At 40.4% G+C, this 23,484-nt stretch overlaps 1 protein-coding gene and 1 long non-coding RNA gene across 7 annotated transcripts in view; one reads left to right on the plus strand and one right to left on the minus strand.

Moving 5' to 3' along the window:
• The window catches only part of WARS2 (tryptophanyl tRNA synthetase 2, mitochondrial), a 75,079-nt gene extending 74,687 nt beyond the window's left edge, over positions 1–392 (minus strand). For 2 of the 6 annotated variants that reach the window (XM_074318611.2, XM_074318609.2), the window contains exon 1: positions 266–392. In XM_074318611.2, coding sequence (XP_074174712.2) covers positions 266–392 — 127 coding nt within the window. The remainder of the gene's footprint in view (positions 1–265) is intronic. The other 4 variants (XM_019730589.3, XM_019730588.3, XM_088799531.1 and 1 more) reach the window with 3 other exon arrangements.
• LOC109446805 (uncharacterized) overlaps positions 370–23,484 on the plus strand; it is a 156,308-nt gene continuing 133,193 nt past the window's right edge. The window contains exons 1-3 of the long non-coding RNA XR_012491639.2: positions 370–508; positions 4,443–4,543; positions 12,733–12,871. This is a non-coding gene — a long non-coding RNA (uncharacterized LOC109446805). The remainder of the gene's footprint in view (positions 509–4,442; positions 4,544–12,732; positions 12,872–23,484) is intronic.

Consider the following 23,484-nt stretch of genomic DNA (forward strand, 5'->3'; position numbering starts at 1 on the left):
CGTAAAGCAGTTAACAGACCAGGAGAAGGTGGGCACTCCCAGTGGGCACGCTCCTCCCACCAGGGGCGCGGTTACGTCATCACGCATTTTGCAACGTCGCCACACTCCGTTGTAAGAGGGCAGTCTTAAGCAGGGCAGCTTTAGGAGAGGCACGGCTGGGAACCCTCCAGAGCAAACGGGGGGAGCGAAGCTAATGGAAGGAAGGGGGACGAGAAAGGCCTAGCGGGAATGGAAAACCGGCCAGAGAAGGACCAGCCTGGGTTACCTGGGGAGCGGGAGTAGCTTCGGGTCCTGTATGAAGTGCCCGGATGAATCTCCAGCACCCACGCGCCTTCCGCATTGAGTATAGCGCCATCTTGAGAAGGGCGGAGCCTTCTGGTCTTGAGTGACATCTGCTCAGAGAACCGGTCCCAGATTCGCCGCTCTTTAGCTTGCTGCGCCTGCGCGCACGCCCTCGGGCGCCGGCTGCTGTGCAGCTGCCGCGGGGAATCCGGTCTTTGCAGCGCAGGTGGGGGCCGGAATGGGGTGGGGCTTGACTTGAGTGTTTGCTAGGCTTTGCTCAGGCTTCCTGGAAAGAGAGGCTCCTTCGGGGATATTAGTAGCGGCGTTTTAGACAGGAAGAAAGTCAACTGAGTTGTTTTTCGGATCCTAGCCACCCAGAGTCAGCTTTCAAGACGTTTCTCTACGAATGGGGTCTTTCCAATCTTTTTAGAGAGCAGTGAGTGGTCTTTTGAGACCTATGTGGCGTCAGTTCATCTGATCTGCAGACGTTTGTTGAACCCTACCATCTGCTAGGTACTGAAAGTACAAAGAAAGACATAACTTGCCTTCAAGAAGTGTATGGCCTCGTGGAGTAGCAGATAAATAATGCACTCTTTGGAGTTTTAGTAGAAATAAACACCCAGATTGGAGAGGAAGAGTGGTCAGGATTGTGGAATTTCAGCCTGGCCCAAGGAAGCCTGATAAGTATAAGGTATCAGAAAAAGGTGATACGTGATAGAAGAATTGTTCTGTGTTTTGGAATAAATCAATGGAGTAGAGTTAACAGAGTGCTTTTTGCTTCTGTTAGTGCACCCCAAAAGCTCCCAGACAGATAAGATAGATATCGGGTGAAAATATAACAGATTCGTCAGAATTCCTTTGTATGTTTTGTTGTATTTATCTATTGAACAAATACTGAGAATTACAATGTTTTCTTAGGGAGAAGAAGGAGATAAATGGAATAAGGATGCCCATACTCTTAAAGGAACTGAGCTCTTAACAGGTTAAGTTAAACTATAAATTAAAACTATACATTAAAATCTCAGCAGTGGTGCAGAGTACTGGTGAAGTTCAAGCATAATTGGTATAGTATAGATATAAGCAGGGAAGGAATTGTAGGGATGACAGCAAAAAAAAAAAAAAAAAAAAAAAAGCAACTGAGGAAATCAAGTCTCATTCTGCAACAAAACTGATCAGTTTAATTTTATCAAATTTGAGGTGTTTACAGTACTTCCACATGTGACGCCCAGTAGATAATTAGGTCTGAAACTCAGGTGATGGTTTGAACTGCAAAACAGATAATTGAAGCCAAAGAAGCCGTGAAACTGTCAGGTAGTGTTTGTGGAATAAAAGTGGATAGTTGGACGATGGAAATTAAAAAGAGTAGGCAAAAGATGCTTTACAAAGCCCACAATGCAGTACTGAAACCCAGGAAAGATTTTGCCAGTGAAAGTGATTGATCTTTATAACGATACACAGTATCCCTTGTAAATACTCAGTTTTATAAATGCCTCAATGTTTTGTACTCAGCAAAGCATTAAAATACAGTTCCTTTTGCAGGTATGTTACTAATTAGATTCAATGACCTTCGGAATTAGTAAGATTCGATTTATGACATACTAAGCCATCAGGATTGTAAGATGAAGCCTAGAAATAAGATGAGGGTTACAGCAGAAAGCTGTCAAAGAGCCTGCCCACTTTATTTCCTTAAACAGTAATTTTAGCTTTTTTATCTGCCAGGACTCACATGACTGATAATACTTTCACAGGAGATATACTCCCACTAAAGAAGGTATAACAGAACACAAGTGTGTAATCACTTCAATATCTGTATTTTTTTCAAAGTAAATTACTTTCAAACTTAGTAATAAATTGTGTTTCCCACCACAGTGGTGACCTGGTGACTCTTGTCATTCAGCCAGCGAGGTTGCTCCTTGGACAAGAACTATACTTCGTATTTCTTATATTTCCCCGTGCATATAGTCTAGTTCCTTGCATAGAATAGACATATCTTCTAAATCTAAATTTTCATTTGACAAAGTGCATGACTAATTGTCATAGGTTGATAAGCTTTTAACAGCCAGAAGGGCCAACTGACAGTAGAAAAGACATCAGGCCTATTAAAAGCAAGCTGGTTTTGTCTGCTTTTGTACTTTTTTTTTTTCACAGCGTTCTGAAACCTTTTGGTGTCAGGGAAAGTATCACCAAGAAACCATCATCTAAGCTCACCATCTTGTGCTCTTCTAAGAAGTACACTATATTCATATTTTAATAAGGATTCCAAACATTAATCTTGAATCTTAAGGAAAATATAGTGAATCTTTTAAAGAAAAACTGTGTCTTGCACTTTTGAAATGTCTCCATACCAATGGTTAACATTTTAAAAGTTTGTATAACGTAGGGTTAGTTTGGTTACACGGGAAGTTCACCTCAGGGGATATTTCATTGTCCAATGGTGTTTTTTTAAATGAAGCACCGCTATATTTATTGCTATCATTTGGTAAGCCAAAGAATTTTAGTAAAATGAGATATAAATGTTGTATTGAAAGCAGACTTCAGAGAAACTTACAATTAAAAACCTTTACCGTCATACACTTATAGCACGCCCGGTATGGCCATATAATATGTTCAGGTTTACGATTTTGAACACTTGTTTAAAATGTGGTTGCTCATCAGCACTTTTATTTTATAGTAACTTTTGATAATTTTGCTCTTTTCTTAACATTCCCTGCAAATCCTGTCCTGCTTGAAACAATAGATTAAAACCAGACTGGCAGTTGGGGGGAAGGCTTTCTATTGCAACCATGTGTGTCAGAAGAAAGGATTAGGTTTCCTTGTCCAGAAACATCAAGGGGAACCCCCACCTCCACAGACACACCTCTATTCCTCGGTAATGGAGAGTTTATATCTCGTTAGATTTAAATGGGATAAGGAAAGAGTTTAAACCCACTCTTAGCTCTCGTAGCATAATCAGCCCTCAAGTCTCAAAGTATCCAATTTTGTTTCTCTAATTTAATTCTAAGTGTCAGATTGGTATTAGATGCTGATCAGGGTAACGGAGAGTTACCTTACACATTTATTCACTTAAAGAAGAATTTTGCAGAATGCAAGGACTAGATGGCATCTGTGTTCAAAACTTACTTAAAGCAGAGTCCATTCACCTCTGACCTTTTATTTATATCGAATATGGTTTTTGTTTTTTGTTTTTAATATAGAGAAAGAGATTCTACATACAATGAAGGCAAACTTTTCATATTATGGGATACAACTACAGTTCTCTGACCATACCGTCTCATGCTGAACTTATTATAAGGACTTACAGTGAGGCAGAGTCTACCCTTGAATGAGATAACTTCCAAGAGTCATTGGAGTATGTGGGAAACCATAATGATTTGGAGATTGTTCTGTTTCACATTTGGCTTAATTCTAGTTTTGCTCTTCGTACTAAGCACCTTGACAAAAATCACACAATGAATATGCAGGGATAGGAAGAACTGATTTCCAGATGAGTGCCCTACTTTAAGTGACAGCACTGTCACTTAAAGCTGAAATCGCTATAGCTGGTCCCAGGGAAAGGCACACCCCTGTGTCATTGTCATGCTTCACAGAGTGACGAAATGGCTCGTTTTTAAAGGGTTGATGCTCTCATCGCTCCACCTCTGACTTTGAAAGAGGCTGTCTTCCCCCAGTAGGTTTTGAGGAAGTACAAATTATAGCATCTTCTTTGTGTAAGGAGGCTTACCTGGTCATTGGGAAAGCTACTAAAGGGTTTTAAGGAAGGCATTCATATCAGCTTTTTTCCTGGAAGATGGCCACCTAACAAAATTAAGGGAGACACTGGCTGGTGTGGATAGCAAAATGGAGTTCTTCTCAGAATACCTTTCCCTTAAAATTAAGGTCCAAGGCCAGCCATAGTTTTTTTCCCAGATTTAACTTCTTGCCTTAAGGACTCTCTTTCCTACTCTACAACGAAGACATTTTGATTGGAGTTGGGAGAAGGTGGGGGAGGGTGAGGAGTTGGAGCTGACCTAAGCGAGTAATTTTCATGTATTAATCTTCAGAGAACTGACTCCATTACTTGTCGAGTCCTGAGGACCAGGAAGAGGATGGATTATATGGGATGGTGCAGGTCCCGGAATTCCTGTTCATATTTGACGCTTTCTCCCGATTCTCTTTTTCAGACTGCTGTTTCAACATTAGAGTACAAGCCTTCAAAGAAGACGGAGAATTGCTCTCTTAATGAAGTATGGATATAGAATGGAGAGAATAATGTTGGAGAAATGTAAGAGACTATTTTCAATATTCCCCATCCCACTGTTCACCCTCGGTCTTAGGACATAGGTTCCATGGAGGAATGGAGCTTAGAAATTAACAAACTAAAGTTTAGAAAGCTCATTTTACCTTGTTGTCTATGTTTGCATGCTGTAGCTTTTCCAGATGGTGTGACCCTAAAGATGAGGTCTTTATGTTATCTGCACATTCATTCTATTTTTAAATCACCACCCTGTGTTCCCCAGCAACTTCGTAACTGTGGTGAATGGACTTCCCACTTCCGAGTTTATGTCTTACAGAAAGAACTACTGTGTTTCCCCGAAAATAAGACCTAGCCGGCAATCAGCTCTAATGCATCTTCTGGAGCAAAAATTAATATAAGACCTGGTCTTATTTTACTATAATATAAGACCGGGTCTTTATAATATAAAATATTATAATATAATATAATATGATATAATACAATATAATATAATACCAGGTCTTATATTAATTTTTGCTCCAAAAGATGCATTAGAGCTGATTGCCGGCTAGGTCTTGTTTTCGGGGAAACACGGTATAGCAAGGTCTCCAAAAAGCTTCCTGCAGTGTCTTTTAGATAGGCCCTTTTCTGTTTTGTCTGTGTAACCAGCTACAGAGATCCCTTCCCACACCCTGTCTATCTGGTGTAATGCTAGGATCCCAGCCATGACTGCTGCTTAGATCTTGATCTTTCTAAAAACAACATCGAAAGATATCTTGATCTGTCTAAAAACAGGGAGGGTGTTAACCTCACTGTCTCAGTCAAATCCCGTCCTCACTAGTCAGATTCCATTGGACTTTCCAAAAACCCACTGACAGCTATGTTTTTCTTCACTTTTTGTTCTTAATAAGTAGAACTGAGCGTGAACTCAAAGAAAATTTGTATGCTGGACCCATTACTGATCGCAGTGAACCATCTAACCTGTATGTGCCTTTTTCCCCCCTTATTTGTGAAATGAGTGAAAAACAGGAGGGTTAGATGACATACACTGTAACTCTTGTGGTTCTAGGAACTAGTTTCTGTTTGATCCAAAGTTAGGTTCATTTAGAAATACAGAGATAGATGTTACAGTCAGGATCCAAATTTCAGCGCATACCCCCGCGCCCAGTGTCCATGGCAGACGTGTGTGTGTTACGTGCCGGTGAGTCAGCTCCCACTGATAGCGACCCTGTGAATGAGTGACGTCCACCGTGTCCTGTCCTCACAGCCCTGCTCAGCTTCTGTAGACTCATGATAATGGCTTCTTTTATGGGGTCAATCCATCTCATGTTTGGTTTTCTTCTTTTCTTGCTGTCTTCCAAAGACCCCTGCCTTCTCATGTTGTACCCAAAGTAGGACAGCCTCAGTTTTGCCATGGCAAATACTGAGATACAAATATTGAGAATAGGCCTAAACATTTCTCTCTAGACTGTTCTACAGGCACCTACCTTCAACCGAGTAAAATTGGCCCTACTTGTCATCCTGTCATGACAGGGTTACATTTATTAAAGACAGAGAACAGGAAACTTTTCTCAGCCAACTGTGAACAGGAAGTAGCTTTCCACAGTAGCTTTTCAAAAGGTAAATAGGAAGAGTTCCTTGATCAATTTTCATCTGTCTAGCTACTTTAGGTAGCAGTTCACTTAGTTTCCAACTGGATTGCTTTTTGTTGTTTCTCAGAAATATAGTCATTATTTTGTAATTGGCCATCACGGTGATTTGCATGACAGCTGCTAATCCAGAGGGGGTTCTAGGAGAGAGTTATCCAACAGGTGCTGTGGTCTTTAGGAAAAGAAGGTAGCCGCTGTCCACCCACACTTGGCTAGAGAGGGGGATGAGGTGTGTGTTGGGGTGGGGGTGGAGGGCAGTACCCTGCCTCTCTCTCTTCCCCCCTCTGATCTTCTGATCTTTTATTTCCTCCCGTTTGCTGAACCTCAGGGCAAAGGAGCATGATATATCTGATCCATAAAGTTCTGTTCTTTCCCCCTCTCCCGCCCTCCCCGCACCCCAGAAGCACAAACAGGATACACCATAGTAGACAGTGGATTGGGAAGGCCAAATGGAAATATTCAGTACAGAACTACTATCCATTTACAGAACGAAAAATATAACTGGGGGGAAAAAGTGATAAAAATCTAAATCTTCTTAGAAAAAGTTTCTAACCAGGCTTAAACTTGAAGGCAAGACCATGTTTTCATCCCTAACATAGCAGAGTACTTGGGACATCAGAGGAAGCCTCAATAAATATTGGCAGGTTGATTAAATGAACAGATGAACACATGTGAGGGGAAAGAGGGAGGGGGTATGGTGAGATATTTTAAAGATAGACAGTGCAGGGAATTGGGGAAATTTTTTTAAAGCCTAGAATAAGCCCTGGAAACATTTTTAAAATCTCTGATATATGCTTGCTTTCTTGTGGTTTGCTCTTTCCACTGAAAAGCAGAATGCATAAAATATTCTGATTAGTTGAGGGTTATTACTTAGGTTCCAACTAATGTTTTATATATAAATCTAAGTTGCTGCTTCTCTTTCTGTTTGGCCAAATCCCTGTGGGAGGGAGCAGCATTCCTGTGGTGGGTAAAATAATTTCTATGGAAATTATTCCAAACGCAATTTCTGTAAACACTACGTGAAGATATGATTTATTTCTGGGTTTAGGCCTTGTGCTTGCATCATCTCCCTATTTATCATCAAGTTTTCTGCTTGCCAGCATCTCTACTTAAGGATCTGCCCATATCAGTTTTGCGTCTAAGAGGATCAACTTCCTTTAGGAGGGTTGAGGCAGTGGAAAGCGAGAAAGAAGAGATTGTTTTAGGAGGCAACAGGTATATTGACAAGAGCACTGGACTTTGTTCCCAGTCCCGACTCAGCCATACTAGCCAAGTGACAGTGGGAAGTCCTAAATCTCTCAGCTGGTTTTTTGTCTAAAAGAGTGGTTGGACCAGGTCATTCTCAAGATTCCTTCCAGTCCTTCCGTATATAAGCTTATGCTCAGGCAGGTGTCACATTTTTAACTCAAGGATCTCCTGGTACTTTGGAAATAACACCTACAAGGCTGACAGGCTGAAGTACCCTCCCATTTAGATGGTCCTGCTGAGACCTCACTGATTCTTTCATTATTACGTTGTGAGTTTGTAGAAGAGCCAGAAACTGTGCCTTGCGTAATCTGGTGTTGGAGGTAGTGAACCGCACTGTGACTAACTTGAATAGAGTGTTGTTAGTTAGAAAAATCATGAGATAATAAGATAATAAGACAAATGGTGAAATAGGGAGTCTTCTAATATTATTGCATGTATCTCCTAGGGGTTGGGGGGTGTTTGGGAGCCAGTGTTGGGAGAGAGCCAGGAGGCAGAGTAGGGATAGAGGAGATGGGAGAATCATTTAGCTGTAAAGGTTGTCAGGCGAAGGTGCCAATGCTTTTATTTATTCATACTGTCCACTCATTTGATGGACTGAAGGACTAAAAAGGTAATCCTGTGTCACTACCGGTACCACGTATGATTCTTCTTATATGTTATCACGTGTATCACCTTCTTCTCTTGGCTCCAGTTTCCTAGTTTCCACTCTGAGACCTCAGAGACAAAAGGAATTGGAAAGCCAGCATTCTTCCCTCCCTCCCTCCTTTCGTTCCTCCCCCACTCCCATCCTTCCGTCCTTCTCCCTTCCCACCTACCATTAACCTGGGGCATCTAAGGCACTGGGGATCCACGGAGGATAAAGACGTGGGTGTCACCACGGAGAAGCTGAGTACCCCAGGGAAGATTTCTTGTAAACTTGTTACAATGGAATGGGGTAGGTGCCATTCTAGAGCATGGACGTGGTAGTGTCAACTCAAGTCCCACAATTTAAAAAGTGTTAGCAGCTAGGGAACTCGGTCTGAGTCCACAAAGTCACAGACAGAACAAAGAGGCACATTTTGGGGCCTCTCTCTTGGTCAACAGGCACAGCTCCCACGCCAGCCCTGGCTATGCTTATCAATTGCTGTGGTACCTCGGTTTTTTAACGTAATCCGTTCTGGAAGACCATTCGAGTTCTGAAACATTCGAAAACCGAGGCACGGTTTCCCCATAGCAAGTAATGCAAAATGGATTAATCCGTTCCCGACCTTTAAAATCAACCCCTAAAACTGCAAATTTAGCATGAATTTTACTATCTAATGATACCATAGATCCATAAAATTTACGGTGTTTGTAAACTGAAATGTTCGTCAATGGAGACGTTGGAAAACCGAGGTACCACTGTATATTGTCACTGTTAGTTTGCACCATGGTAAGGAGGAGACTCCCATGCTTAGGGCACAAAAGGTCACACCAAATTGTGGTTTCTCTTCAAAGAATAACATTCCTTTTGAACTTCCTTTGTCTGTTATCTTCGAACTGCTTGGGAATCAGGGAAGGAAACGTAGGGCATCGGTAGCTCTGACCGTGACCATCTTAGGAAGACCCCACAGCAGTCGAGGTGCCACCCTTGTTAAAATAACAACACTGTGTTCAAGTTAGTCGCAGTGCGGTTTGGTGCCTCCGACACCAGCTTACTAGGACGCTCAGCGCAGCCTCGTAGATTCTTAGACCTTTCCTCCAGTTGCCTGACACATGAGGTGGTGAGATGGGCCAGGGAGACACAGAGCCAATAACATATAAACAGACTCTGGGGAAATTGATGTTCTGGTATTTACTCATCCAGCAAATACTCACTGAGTGTCTGTCGTGGGCCAGGCACCATGCTAAGTGCCAAGTACACAAAGCTGGATAAGACACCGTCCGTGTTCTTTGAGGTCATAATTTAATGGGGAGACTGCATACAGCAAACAGGATTTTAGGGAATACGTCTTTGTGTCAAGGAGCTCCTTTAATTTCCTTCAGATCGCACGGTGGGGGCATTCCGGGGCCCACTGCTTCCGATGTGTATGACCTTGGACAGGCTTCCTAAGGGTGTGGGCCCCAGTGTCCTCATCCAAGGATGGGGCAAAGGATCACGAGCTGCCCCAGTGCCCTCACAGCACTGAGATGAGTACTGAGCGGACTTTTGAAGGAGGTGCTGAATGGGATTTCGAGTTGGAAAGAGGAGCAGGGGGCCTTAGGAGCGAGAACTGCATGAAGGGAGCAGGGACCTACAGTTGAACAAGGTATACAGAAAGGTGAGGGGGAAGAGAGGAAGGTGTTAACACGCCTCCCTGCTGGGTCTGTTCCCTCAATCAGCAGCCAGGGCATGTCCCCTCATGGCCACTTCTCTGCTCAGAACCTTCTAGTGGCTTCCATGCCGTTGGGGAACAACCGCAGTCCTTACCCAGACCTGTAAGACCCGAGTCATCTGCCTTCTCCATCCCAGCCCCCTCCGTGCCCTCTTTCCCCGTCGCCGGCCCCTTCCCGTTGTCTGCTCTGGACGCATTGGTTTCCTCACGAACCCCCAGCATTCATCCGCACCTAACATATTTTACCTAACTTGTTTTTTTCTCCCCTCGAATGTAAGCATCATAAGAGCAGTGACTTTTGTCCCTTTTTATTCTGTGCCCCATAAGTTTAGCATGTGCGTGGCTAATAACATACTTGTTGAATGAGTTTCTCCAGTTCACAGATCCATAGAGGGAAAGTGGGTGAGGTCGAGGTGCACTTTAGAAAGAGAGTCTGGACTCCGTAAGTCTTAGGTCGTCTGCCTTTCTGCCCACAGGCCCTGCAGTAGACAGAATAATGGGCTCCAGAGATGTCTGTATCCTGATGCCCAGAAACACGGCAGTGGGTTTTGCAGGTGTGATGAAGTTAAGGATCAATTCATTCAACCAACATTTACAGCACATATTGATATATCTGATTTGGCACAAGAAAAAGGAAAGATAGGAAAGGAAAATTTTTACATGTTTATGTAATTTTTTTTTAAAGCAGTGGGAATAACTGTGCATCTTACTTTAATGTGAGGATTTCCAGTATTTTTCAATTTAAAAAACAGTAACAAATATGTTCTGAGAGATACTTCAAGCCAAGCACCATGGTAGACACTAGAGATAAAAGAAAACTTCTGAACTATACACATTTACAGCTCAATAGGGATCACAAGTGAACAGAAATTGTCCCACCGAGGACGCAGGTGTCAGCAGGGAGGGAAGCAGGGTGTCGCTGGAGGCCCAGAGGACAAAGCATTGGGCTGGAGGGGACAGGAAGTAGAGAATCCCCAAAGTCACATCTCAGTTGAATGGTCTGATCGCTATACCGGAGGTTTTGCTAACCAGTGGCAGCTGTTTTGCGGGCACCTTTTCCACCGTCCCCATGTCCCTGCCTGGTCCCTTCACTCACTGCCTCCCACACCCTGGCATGACACAGGCATTTTCGGGCCCTTTCTCAGGAATCTATTTAGAGCCATCGTCCTGTGCAGCCCAGGAGGAGTCACCGCCCATGACGAAACAAGGGAGGGACTTGGAAGAAAACACCATAAACACGGACAAAGCCAAGCAGGAAATATGCATGTTTTCATTTGCTTTCCCCAAACAGGATGCTTTCACACCACTTTCTGTAATCCAAACAGTATGTTTCTCCTTAACTATGAAGATGCAGTGACTGTCTAGCGGAAAGCCCCAGGAGAGCTGTTCTTCCCCCACGATGGGGTCCTCCCCCTCGTGGTGCTCCGTTACCACCCTGTGCTCCCCCATTTCATGGGGTCTCTCTCCCCCACCCCCATCGCCTGACTGTGTTCTCCACGGACCCCGGAGGTCCCTGCAGAGCAGTGACCTGTCTTGCTTGAGGTTGTATGAGACATATCCTGCACACGAGGGGTACTCATACTCCATAAATCATTGCTTCATTGCATTGAATGGTATAAAACAATGTAGGTGCTAGTTTAGACACATTTTGAAACATCTGAAGTGAAATTCGCATTTTGGAAGGCAAGAGATGGGTTTCGATTTTAACTGATGATTTCTATCAGAACATAAAAATGTTCCCACAATTCTCAAATGAATATTCGCCGATGATATTTCTGCCTGGCTTGACAGGCTGAGGACGGGGGACAGGTTGAGTACATAAGAAAAACTGTGTTTGAATTGCCGTCTACCTTGTGACTGTGTAGGAGAAGGAACATGGGATCCATGCGGAGAAAATGCTCTGAAAACTCCACCGGGGGTTGCAGACGGCAGTTCAGGTTTTCACACAACTGCAACAGGAGCTGCCTCTGCGCCCAGGCACTTGCAGATCCACACAGACCTCGGCGTTTGGATGGGACAGGAAGTGGTTACTTGTCACAGAACATCCGGGACTTAGGGCGCAGATGGTTTCTCATCATTGGCCTAGGTCAGGAGGACTCAGGCTTTCACTTAATCGGCAGTGAAGGGTCTCAGGGAATCTTTGAACAATAACACTGTTCAGGTACCCACGTAGGGAGGTCACCTCTTGATTCGTTTTTTGAAAATTCAAATCACACAAGTGACAGTGACACGTCCGGGTGCCATTTCATACCATCCCTGACTTCTCAGAAGCAGTGGGCGCCAGTTGTCTTGTCTGGCAGGGTTTGCTAGCCCTGGCTTTGTAACGGTCCAAGGAAACTGCAGCTCTCCAGGGGGATTGCAGAATACTTGTAACTATTCTAAAAATGAAATTAAATACTCATTTTTATCTTAATTTACATATGCCACCCAGTACTCTCAGATGTTAGCGCTGTGGGAATGACATGGCCAGCCACCCGAGGCTGTGACTCTGAGATACAGCTGGGAATTCTCAGAATACGATGGCAATGGTCCTGCAGTCCAGTGCTCTGTGGCTTCCACCTGAGCCAGCGTGAGGGCCAGCCAGTACTTATCTCTCTTTGTGGCTGTAAAAAAGTCTTGTAGGTCCAAGACAGTCAGATATTACTTCGTAAAGCCTTAGTAAGTTCTAGTAATTCTTCATTTCTCTCAAATCTCCCCGGATAACAAAGTAACAAAGTGTCCGCATCTTACCATTATAATGTAGATTTGGTACGAGGAAGCTATTTATTTCTCGGTCTCCAGGATTGAGAAAGTCAACGTATAACAAACAATTAGGGACGTTAGGGTCTTGGTTGGGGAGGCAGAAGTCCTGCGCTCTCCATCCCAGGCTCTTCACTTACAATTTCTTGCTCTTTTCCTTTTTGCTTACGCGTATTTGGGTGTGTTGCTAGGGAGTTTGGATGTGTTACTATAACACAACAGAGATTTATGTAAGACAGACCTAACTCGCTTATCTTTTCCCTACCAGGCCTACTGCACCTTAGACAAAACTCAATCATTGTCTTCCGTTATGTGGAATGGCTACTGAAAAGGAAGGATGTAGGAAAAAGGAAACTTTCAGGGGACAGTGGGAAACGAAGGCGTCGCGACCTACTCAACAGGGAACTGTAAGTAGGAGTCATGCCCAAGAATATGGAAATTGCTCATTTAAAATGCTTTTTTTTAATTTAAAAGAATACATGCACCTGGTTAAAATATATACATATATATCAAACTCTTAAAATACAAAACAAGAAGTAAAAGTTCTCTTCTCCAGTGTCCTAGCTCAACTCTGGAATCCCACTACTGAAAGAAACACTGTTAGCCATTTTTTGTGTATCCTTCCGGAAGTATTCTATGCACGTTACAAAAATGTCACAAACAACCAAGTGCTTTTTTCCCCTATAAAAGCTCTGCAACGTCATTTTTTTCCCCTTTACTGTGTCTTAAGCATCTTTACATAGCAGTAAACATCTATACCTCAGTTTAAAAGAAAATTACAAGTTTCTTTGTATACCATTAAATGAGACTATCATTATTTGTTTATACAGTCTTTTTTTTGGGCAACATTTCCGTTGTTTTTAGATCATTGCTATTGCAAGCAGTGCTTCCGTGAACACCTTTGTAAATATATATTTGTACACGTGAGAATATAAATCTAATATCTTCAGGGTAAATTTCTACAAGTGGAATGACTAATTCTCAGATTAAATGTATTTACATCTTGATAATTATCTCCTAATTTATCTCCAAAAATGTTAACCAATATCTACACCCAACAACAGTGTTTCCCATTTGCTCCCATCCTTGGGAATTTGTTTTTATAAATAGCACCATATAAATACTATCATATGTTACCCCTGGGGTTCTGGCAAAGACTTTTACTTTTTGCTTGTAAGGAATACACCATATAGGCTACCCACCTGTGAGACCTGGGGGCGGTAACCCTGTGATACCAAGATGCAGGCGCCCTGGGATGTCCATACATGTCTTGCAATGTTACTATCTCCCCATGAGGCCATGATCCCTAGAATGAGAACTTATTTTTGAAGGATACACCTATAATACAAGGGACAGTGGTTAAGTACTGCACTTAGCTCTCCTCTCTTGCCTCTTAAGGACAATACAATCTGTGTTTCTTATTTCTAATTATTCTAGAATAGAGTATGCTCAAGTCCTCTTTTCCTCACGTAGACGGGAATACAGTGGTACCTCAGTTTTCGAATGTAATCCACGAGTTCTGAAACGTTGGAAAACAGCCGACGGCTAGGCCTCAGGATCTTACACTCAGCGGAAGCTGCGTGACATGTTCGACTTCTGAGTCGTGTTTGAAAACCAAAGCATTTGCTTCCAGGTTTACGGCATTCGTAAACCAAAATGTTTGTCAGTGGAGACGTTCGAAAACAGGTACTACTGTACTTGGATCTATCCCCAAGTTTACCTTTTTTGTTTGTTTGTTCTTAGTTTAGAAAACCCACATGCTCCGCTCGCACGACTATAGTAGAAGTTTTTCGGGGAAGAATTCTTTGTAAAACAATATCCAGATTCAAGGGAAAATACCTGAGTCACAAAAATTTCAAGTCCAGTCTGGTCTGCTACAAAAGATGTTTCTATAACATCAAGTATCTCATATGCAGTTGGTAAATAGGAAAATGATGTCAGTATAGCATGGAATTTGTGGAACTCAGACATGGTTTTCCTAGGCAGAGAGAGCTGGAATATCGGGAATAAAATTATAACCCTCAGTAAGAAAGGAAATACTTTTAATGTGGCTGCTGCTAAGCAGTAGTTCTCTCAGCTGTATTTTAAGAAATTTAAAAATAAGTGCTTGATTGATGGCGATAGTACAAAACGTATAAACCCAACGATGTGGAATTTGACATTACCTAGCATTTACTTTTGGTTATGGGCTGAATTGTGTCCCCTCCCAAGTGTGCTGAAGTTCTTACCCCAGTACTTCAGAATGTGATTGTATTTCCAGATGGGACCTTTAAAAGAGTAAGGCAAAACGAGGTTATATGAGTGCACCCTAATTCATTATGACTGGTGTCCTCATAGGAAGAGGAAATTAGGACTCAGACAACGCACCCGTGTAGGGACACGGCAAGGAGGCAGCCATTTGCAAGTCAAGGAGAAAGGCCTCAGAGGCAACCACCCTTGCTGGCACCTTAATCATGGATTTCTAGCCTCCAGAACTGTGAGAAAATAAATTTCTGTCAGTTAAGCTCCCCAGTCTGTGGTGTCTTCTTATGGTAGCCATACCAAACTTAATACACTCTCGGACACGTATTCTGGAGATAATACTTCCATGATAACAGAGCAATATCTGATTAAACTTATTCATTGTGGTGATAGTTATGATAGCAAATTAATGGAGACAACCTAGTTTCCTTCTATCGGAGATTGGTAAACTGTGGTGTTTACCAATGGTTAACACAGTGGAGTATGAAGCAGCCATAATATACAATGAGCTTGACCTCTGTGACCTGATAAGAAGTTATTTCTAGGACATACTCTTAAGTGAAACAAAAAGCAAGGTGCCGCAGAGTATATGTAGTACATCACCTTTTGTGTTAGAAAAGAGAAATAAAAATATGTGTATGTATTTGCTTATTTTTGCAAAAATAAACACAGGAAGGATAAATAAAAATGAAAGTGGTACTTGAGGTGGGGTCGGGGGCAGGTACTAAGCTGGATAAGATAGGGATGGGAATGGGACATCCTTGGGCATATCTTTCCATGTAGTTTGAATTTTTAAATTATATAAATGTTTTACAAATTCAAAATAAATTAAATTGAAAGGACCGAAAGAAACAAACCCTAAAACTGAATACAATCAGAAAAAAATAAGCCCAACCCCTTATCAAGTTGATAACATAACCATGAAGACAAAAAAAAATTAAAGTAACTTTTGAACACAGTCACCTAAGTGGGGTGTAGCCTAAGGATCAAAAGATGTGTCACAAAATCTGGAATTCAGTAGCTTTGTTTTTAGGGTTGGTGTTGGAGTACTGAATTCATTTTATGATATTTGTATTGTAGGATGGAGCAAAAGAAAAATGTGACAAGGCAGTTGGGAACTTGGGTTCTCCTTGTGTAAGAAATAAGGAATGGGGAAAGGTGAGAAAGAACCCTGAAATTGGAGGATGCCATTAGGAATTCTGTGCCGCTGAGCACAGCTAGAAATTAGCTCTTAGTTTTTAAATACCATTCTTCACTAAAAACAACAAGGCTTCTTGGCCAAATGGCTGATTCTAAGTTTGGAGCAGGGAAAAACACAGATGCCCCCAGAATATCTAGTACCAGAGATCGGGAGGGGTCCAAGACTCAAAAAGACATGCTTCAGGGCACAGGAGCTGCCTTGAAGGGGCTCCCAGTGGCCACACCGGAGAAAGTTTGAGCATCCAAAGAATAACATTTAACACAATAATATATTATGTAACATATAATAATATTATAACATATATAATACGTTGAGTTTTTAAAAATTCATGTGTCTGTCGTGACACTATAAGAGAGCAAAGCAGAGGGAGGGAGGAAAACTAATACATGTAGAAGGGATGATAAAATTACAAATGTACTGTTTTGCAACCACCAATGCAATGATTGACTCAGATAAAGATCATACATGGTGGATGTTAACTAGAGTTATTGTGGGGATCATTTCACAATATATGCCTATATTGAATCATTACATTATGTACTTGAAACTAGTGTTACATGTCAATTATATCTCAGTAAAAAATTGAAGACTGAATAAAGGATCAGTGGGGAACTGTGATTGGAGTATATAGTAGTCATACATCTCAAAATATTGCATCACAGATTGCTTATTAATTACAAAGGGAGAGGATATCTTTGCAATGGAGAAACTCCGCAGATGCCACTTATACAAGTGATTAAACTTAGCATCACCAATGGGACAAACGACCTTAGGTGTATCTACTGTGATCCAATGGGAAGGGTACAACATCACCTGTGTAGTATACGTGCCGAAAATATTTAACCTGTGTCCAAGCTTGGGGAAGCAGTCAGACAAATCCAGATTGTCGGACATCTTTCAAGACTACTGGCGTGGGCTTTTGAAAAATGTCAATGTCATAGAATGTTTAAAGGCTGCGGGGAGGAGGGCTATTTTAGATTATGGGCGATAAAGAGACTTGAAAACTAAATACAATGTATAACCCTTGATTTGATCCCGGATTGAAAAATAGCAAGAATAGGACAGTATTGAGTCAGTTAAGGAGATTTGAATGTAGACTCTATATCAAGTAACGTTATTATATTGGCATTAACTTTATTGGTATGATAGCAATAACCTGGAAACAGACTAGTCACTTATTTTTTTCAGGTACATGCTGAAGTACTTAGGTTGAAATATCAAGGTATCTGTAACTTACATCAAATGGTTCTTCAGCAAATAAACAACTGCTTGAAGTTTTATAAGTTCAGGTTTTACATTTAGATGAATAATCCATGTTGAGTTAATTTTTGGTATTTGGTGTGAGTTATAGATTGTAGCTTACTTTTTTGCATATGAATATAAAATGGTGCCAGCACCATTTATTGAAAGACTGTCCTTTCTCTACTTCATGCCCTTTCCACCTTTGTCAAAAACCAGTTGACCATATGTGTGTGAGTCTATTTCTGTCCTGTTTGTTCTGTTCCATAGATCTATTTATCTTCCTTTACACCAATACACAGTCTTGATTACTGTTGCTTTATAATACGTCTTGAAGTCAGGTAGTGTATGTTCTCTAACTTTGTTCTGCCTTTTCAAAATGTTTTAGATATTCTAGGGCATTGTCTTTTTCATATAAATGATCAAATCAGCTTGTCAACATCTACAAAAAGAAAATGCCTATCGGTTTATAGATCAACTTGGAAAGAATTGACATACTGACAATATTGAATCTTATGATCCATGAATGCAGTGTATCACTCTGCATTTTAGGTCTTTTAAGATTTAGCAATTTTTTGTAGTTTGCCAGGTTTGTCCTTTACTATTTTATATTTTTAATGCTATTGTAAATGGTATTCCTAAGTTTGTAGTTGTTGCTAGTACAGAATTGGTTTTTGGATATTGATCTTGTGTCCTGCAACCTTGCTGAACTCACTAATTAGTTCTGGTAGCGTTTTTGTTGCTTCCCTAGGATTTTTTACATAGGTGATTATGTCATCTGTGAATAAAAACAGTTTTATTTCTTTCTTCCCAACTGGATGCCGTTTATTTCTTTTTCTTGCCTGTTATACTGTCTGGAACCTCCACTATAATCTTGATTAGAAGTGGTGGAGCAGACATCTTTGACTTGTTCCCGATTTTAGAGGAAAAGCATTTAATCTTTCACCATTAAGTATGATATTAGCTGTAGGTTTTTTGTAGATGCTATTTATCAAGTTGAGAAAGTTTTCTGCTCTTAGTTTGTGGAAACTTTTTTTCTTTTTTTAAATCAGGAATGTATATTGGATTTTATGCTTTTTCCTTTGTCTATTGAGATGATCTAGATAGATCTTTTAGTTTTTCTTTTTTGTTTCTTCATATGTCTGAAAAACGATTTCCCTTTCAGTTTGTAAGATATTTTTGTGAACTACAGAATTCTAGCTTAGCAGTTTTTTTTCTCTGAATACTCTAAGGGTGTTCTACACTAGCTTCTCAATTGCATAGTATCTGATAAGAAATCTATGTCATCCTTATTACTGTTTCTTTGTATGTAAAGTATCATTTTTCTCAGGCTTCGTTTAAGCTTTGCCCTTTATCACTAGTTTTAAGATATTTGATTATGATGTGCCTTGGTGTAATTTTTCTTCATGTTTCTTGTGCTTAAAGCCCATTGAGTTTCTTGGACCTATGGGTTTATATCTTTTATTAAATTTGAAAATATTTTAGGCATTTGTTTTCAAATCTCTCCTCGCTGCCTTTTCCCCCCCCAGTGCCTCCAATTTTACATATTTGGTTGCTTGAAGTTGTCCCATGGTTCAGTGATGCTTTATGTACTTTTTTTTGTTCTTTTTTTAAATCTCTAGCCTTTATTCTGGATAGTTTCTTTTGCTGTGTCTCCACGTTCATTTATCTTTCTTTCCATGATGTCTAATCTGCTGTTAATCCCATCCAGTGTATTTTTCATTGCATACATTTTAGTTTTCGTCTGTATATCAATTAAAAATTATCTTCCATGACTTTATTTAACATGTTCAATCTTTCTTCTAGTTTTTTGAACACATGGAATACAGTTATCGTAACTGTCCTTATTTACTAGTGCTATCACCTATGTCACTTTTTAGCATTTGTTTTTATTGATTATTTTTTCTCCTCACTATGGATTTTACTTTTCTGAATCTTTGTTTTTGATTAGATAACATTATGAATTTTAATTGAAAATATTGTTTTACTTTGTTCTGGACTATGGTTATTTGGAAAGAGTTTGATACTTTTGGGTCTTGCTTCTAGGCTACGTTTGGTGGGACTAGAACAATAGTTAGTCTAAGGTTAATTTTTCCCCACTACTGAGGCAAGAACCTTCTTATTATTAACCTTGGACTCATAAATTATGGTGTTCCACTCTGGTTGATGGGAATGGCTACTGTGCTGGCCCTGTAAAAAATCTAGAATAGTTTCCTCCTGTCCTGTAAAGCGGTTCATTCCCTAGTCTCAGGTAGTTTCCTGACTCACGTGCTTGATCATTACTGGCTAAAATCTTGAAGGGGACCCTCTATAAATTTCAGTTCTCTTTTTGTGTTATTCTCTCCTTTCTGGTTCTCTGCCTGAGAACTGTAGCCCTAAGAACTCTTACCTATACTTCAACTGAGGGAGACCACTGGGCTCTACCCAAGTTCTCTCTGTGTGACGACCTGGAAACTCTCTTCAGTAAACTAGGCAATCCTAGGGCTCACCTTACTTATTTTCCATCACTCAGAGATCAATGGCCTTCACTGCTTATTTCCAATATCTAGAGAGCTATTGTTTCATATATTTGTCCTGCCTCCCTTTCTTTCTCTTTCTTTCTTTCTTTCTTTCTTTCTTTCTTTCTTTCTTTCTTTCTTTCTTTCTTTCTTTCTTTCTTTCTTTCTCTCTCTCTCTCTCTCTCTCTCTCTCTCTCTCTCTCTCTCTCTCTCTTTCTTTCTTTCTTTCACTCTTTCTCTTTTTCTTTCTTCCTCCCTCTCTCCCTCCCTCCTCCTTTTCCCTCTCTCCCTTCCTTCTTTCCTTCCTTCCTTCCTTCCTTCCTTCCTTCCTTCCTTCCTTCCTTCCTTTTTCCCTTCCATCCATCCATTCATCCATCCATTGGTTTTTTTACACAACAGGGTAAATGTAGCCCTTGTTACTCCATCCTGGCCAGAAGCAGAAATCCCACACTATTGTTTTTATGCATTCTAAAATTACCCTTGAGGCAACCTCTAGCTGATCTGCTTTCTGGCTGATGTTCAAGTTATGTCCCACACAATAATTACTGTTTTTGTTAGTGCTCTGGTTACAAAGTTGACTGTTTTTCTCCATTTCCTTTTTATTTTAACATGCAATTTTATGGTATGCAATGTTTCTGCAGAATGAGTATATTGTGGTATAGCCGTTATAACCTGTCCAATTTAAGAACCTATGCTATGGTTAGCGTATATTTTAGGCAAAAGCAAAGAATACATAAAGAGATATTTTTACTAACATTTTCAAAAATGGAACTAAATGGTCTGATCTTTGAGGGTAGTTTTTATTTTGTGTAAGTCATTGTATTAATATTTTCCTTTCCCACAGTTCCCAGTACATAGAGCCTCAGAAACTTTTGTTGATTTCCTATAATAGATCTGTTGACAATTCAGGAATATACTGTCATTTTCATTATTACGATTATTACTGGCTATTATGTATTGATTATCTTTGTAAGTTAGGCACTCTGCCAGGCACTTTATACAGTATCTAATTTAGTCATCACTATGATGTATGTGTGTATATATATATATATTTCAGTCCTTTATAGATAGGGAAATGGATTCAGGGGAGTTAAAAAACTGGCTTAAGATCCCATGGCTGGTAACTGGTACGATTCCAAACCCAGGTCTGTCTGATTTTAAAGCCCAAGTTCCTCATGTAGTTTTGTCCTCTGTTCCATGAAACATAACGAAGCTTAGTGTTTGTTTTCCTCTCACAGGAGCTATCGTCATTTTTCTTTCATTCTCTTAAAGAAGGGAGTAAAAAGAAAATTGTTTTAGGACAGGACAGTCCAACGTGGGCAGAGTTAGTTGGTGGAGTAAGCATGCATCTTGAGTTTTCTGAATTTACTCCAGATCAGATTTGAGTCCAGGGTGATTTCACTTGGCTGTATTATACCTGAAGACCAGGAATAGAGTATGTTCAATAAACTGAAAATATGCCGGAATCTCTTGTTTCCTTTTAAAATAACGGTAACAGTTTCTACCAATAGAGATGTCTATATTCGTCAAGCACACACCAGTTCTTTGAGTCATGACAAGAAATGTGTTTTGCTTGGAGAATCTTTCCAGAGCTATGCAAGGGCTCTCTTACGAAGGGTCTACGGGTAAAATAGATGAAAAACTCTGTTTTGAGCTCAAATCATTTTCTTTGTAGTGTGGTATGGGCTGAAGAAACATGTTTCCTGCAAAAGGGAGGATAAAATTAGAATGACCTCCCAATGGTGCGTTTTCTAGCTTCCCACGTGTTGCTCCTGTACAACCAGGAAGCCAGATTTCGTGTTACTTCCGGTTTGGGTTTGAGTTGGAAGGGCCAAGAACAGGAGCCTGACAGTGGAGGAAGCGAAGGAACGTGAGTCCAGATTGTCCACACGGGGCAAAAGACGCTTGGCTGCATGGGCACGGCCCAAGTTTATCTGAATTGCCTTCCCTCTCGGTCGAGGTTTACCATTAGGTCATTGGTACCTATCACTGACAATAAGGGATTATTTCTATTAAGCACTTTGTGTTTGTCCAAGAGCTTTCTGTCATTAATCATTTAACTCTTGTTCCCCATGAGACTTCTGTGAAGTAAAATGGGAAAGAAAGAACAACGATTCTTATTTTACAGATAGAAAAACTAAAACATTTTTGTCCGCCCCTATTACACACTGACAGAGTTAAAGCCATGCATTAGAATGTGGGAGAACCAGGTCGGAACTTTGATGAGCTTTTGTTCTACTACAGAAGCAGGGTTTTCTGTTTTTACACAAAACGGACTTGCATATTTTTCATTTTGAAAGCAACGTGATTGATACCGAGGTGCACTGAAGAAAAAAACAGACTTCGCTTCCTTATATAGTCTGCAAATCTTACGGAGTTCCCACAAATTTTTTGGAATCCAAATATGCATTGACGTGGAAGTAGTAAAGATTGTTAGGTGTTGCTAATCTTGATTTTTCTAATAAGAAAGAGAATATAAGCAAACACATCCAGTGTGGTTGTGAATAATCAATAGCAAATTATAAAGGGACTTGGAGAGGATGGCATTGGAGTTTTGCTGCCTGGAATTTATCTGGTGGGCTTCCTGGAGAGGGTGTGTTTTGAATTTCAATTAAAAAAAAAAAAAAAGATTTCAAACGCAGTATGTTCTTCCGCCCAGATGCTTTGAAAATTTTTTCCTGTTCCTATGGAGTGTAAACACCACACACACACAAATTGTCAAGTATCACAAGAAAGAGGAATTGACCGAGGGGTCCTCAAGGGCACATTTCAGAGTCATGGAAAGGAAATGAAGACGTTTTCTGACCGTGAGAGCTTTCTGATCTTTTAGCAATGAGGTAGTTCAAGGGGCAGATGAGTTAGGGTGGGAGGGGGAGGGTGTCAGTGGCAGCCCTTACAGCAAACTAGATGAAACATGGAAACATTACTTCCGGAATCAGTGTGCCCTCTGGTGGGGGTGGGACATATAGTTAGAGCTAAGACTAACTTCCTTCCTTTGGCAAAAGACAGACCTTGGATTCAAATCCATCTGCAAGCAATGTGACTGAAAATCTTAGGGGCCTCCTTCTTAAAATCATATGAACGAAACCTTCCTTATTCGTTGTTGAGTGAAATAAAAGAAAGTGAAAATTGCTCACATGGCATCAGAGGCAAATTTGGGTTATATTGGGTCTGAAGCTTATGCAGTATTGGAGTTCTTTTTTAAGAAAAAGAATACACAGCTATGTTTATAAAATTAGGTAGTATTTATTTACAATGAGAAATGAAATCACAACCAATCACTAAAAAAGTAACCAACAAATGGACGAACACCACAAACATCACAAATTCCAGGAAAACAATGTAAAGTTTTAATTTGTTAACTACCTAAAATACCTCTGTTAACGTGTGTGTGCCCGCGCGCTTGTGTGTGTATATAGACACATACAGATATATGTGTATTCTGATGGCCTCTTCACATGACAAAAAAAATTGTAACGTGTAGAGAGAATGAAAACATATTTAAATTTTCCTCTAGTATGATTCATCAAAATTTGTTTGTTTGTTTTTTTAAATTTTATTTTATTAAATTTATTGGGGTGACAATTGTTAGTAAAATTACATAGATTTCAGGTGTATAATTCTGTATTACATCATCTATAAATCCCATTGTGTGTTCATCACCCAAAATTTGTTTTTTTATTATTGGCAGTTTAAGAAAATTTTTTTCAGCACCACAACTTGTTCCTTGTAATAACGTATGCAAAAATTTACAGTTGTTAAATTGAGAAAAACTATCAAGGTTTTAATGAAAGAGCTGGAAGATTTAGATAAGTCCTCCATGGCTAGCTTCTGATTCTGT

The sequence above is a fragment of the Rhinolophus sinicus genome, chromosome 7, assembly GCF_057876585.1.
Source record: "Rhinolophus sinicus isolate RSI-liver-muscle chromosome 7, RSI-T2T, whole genome shotgun sequence".
Lineage (NCBI taxonomy): Eukaryota > Metazoa > Chordata > Mammalia > Chiroptera > Rhinolophidae > Rhinolophus > Rhinolophus sinicus.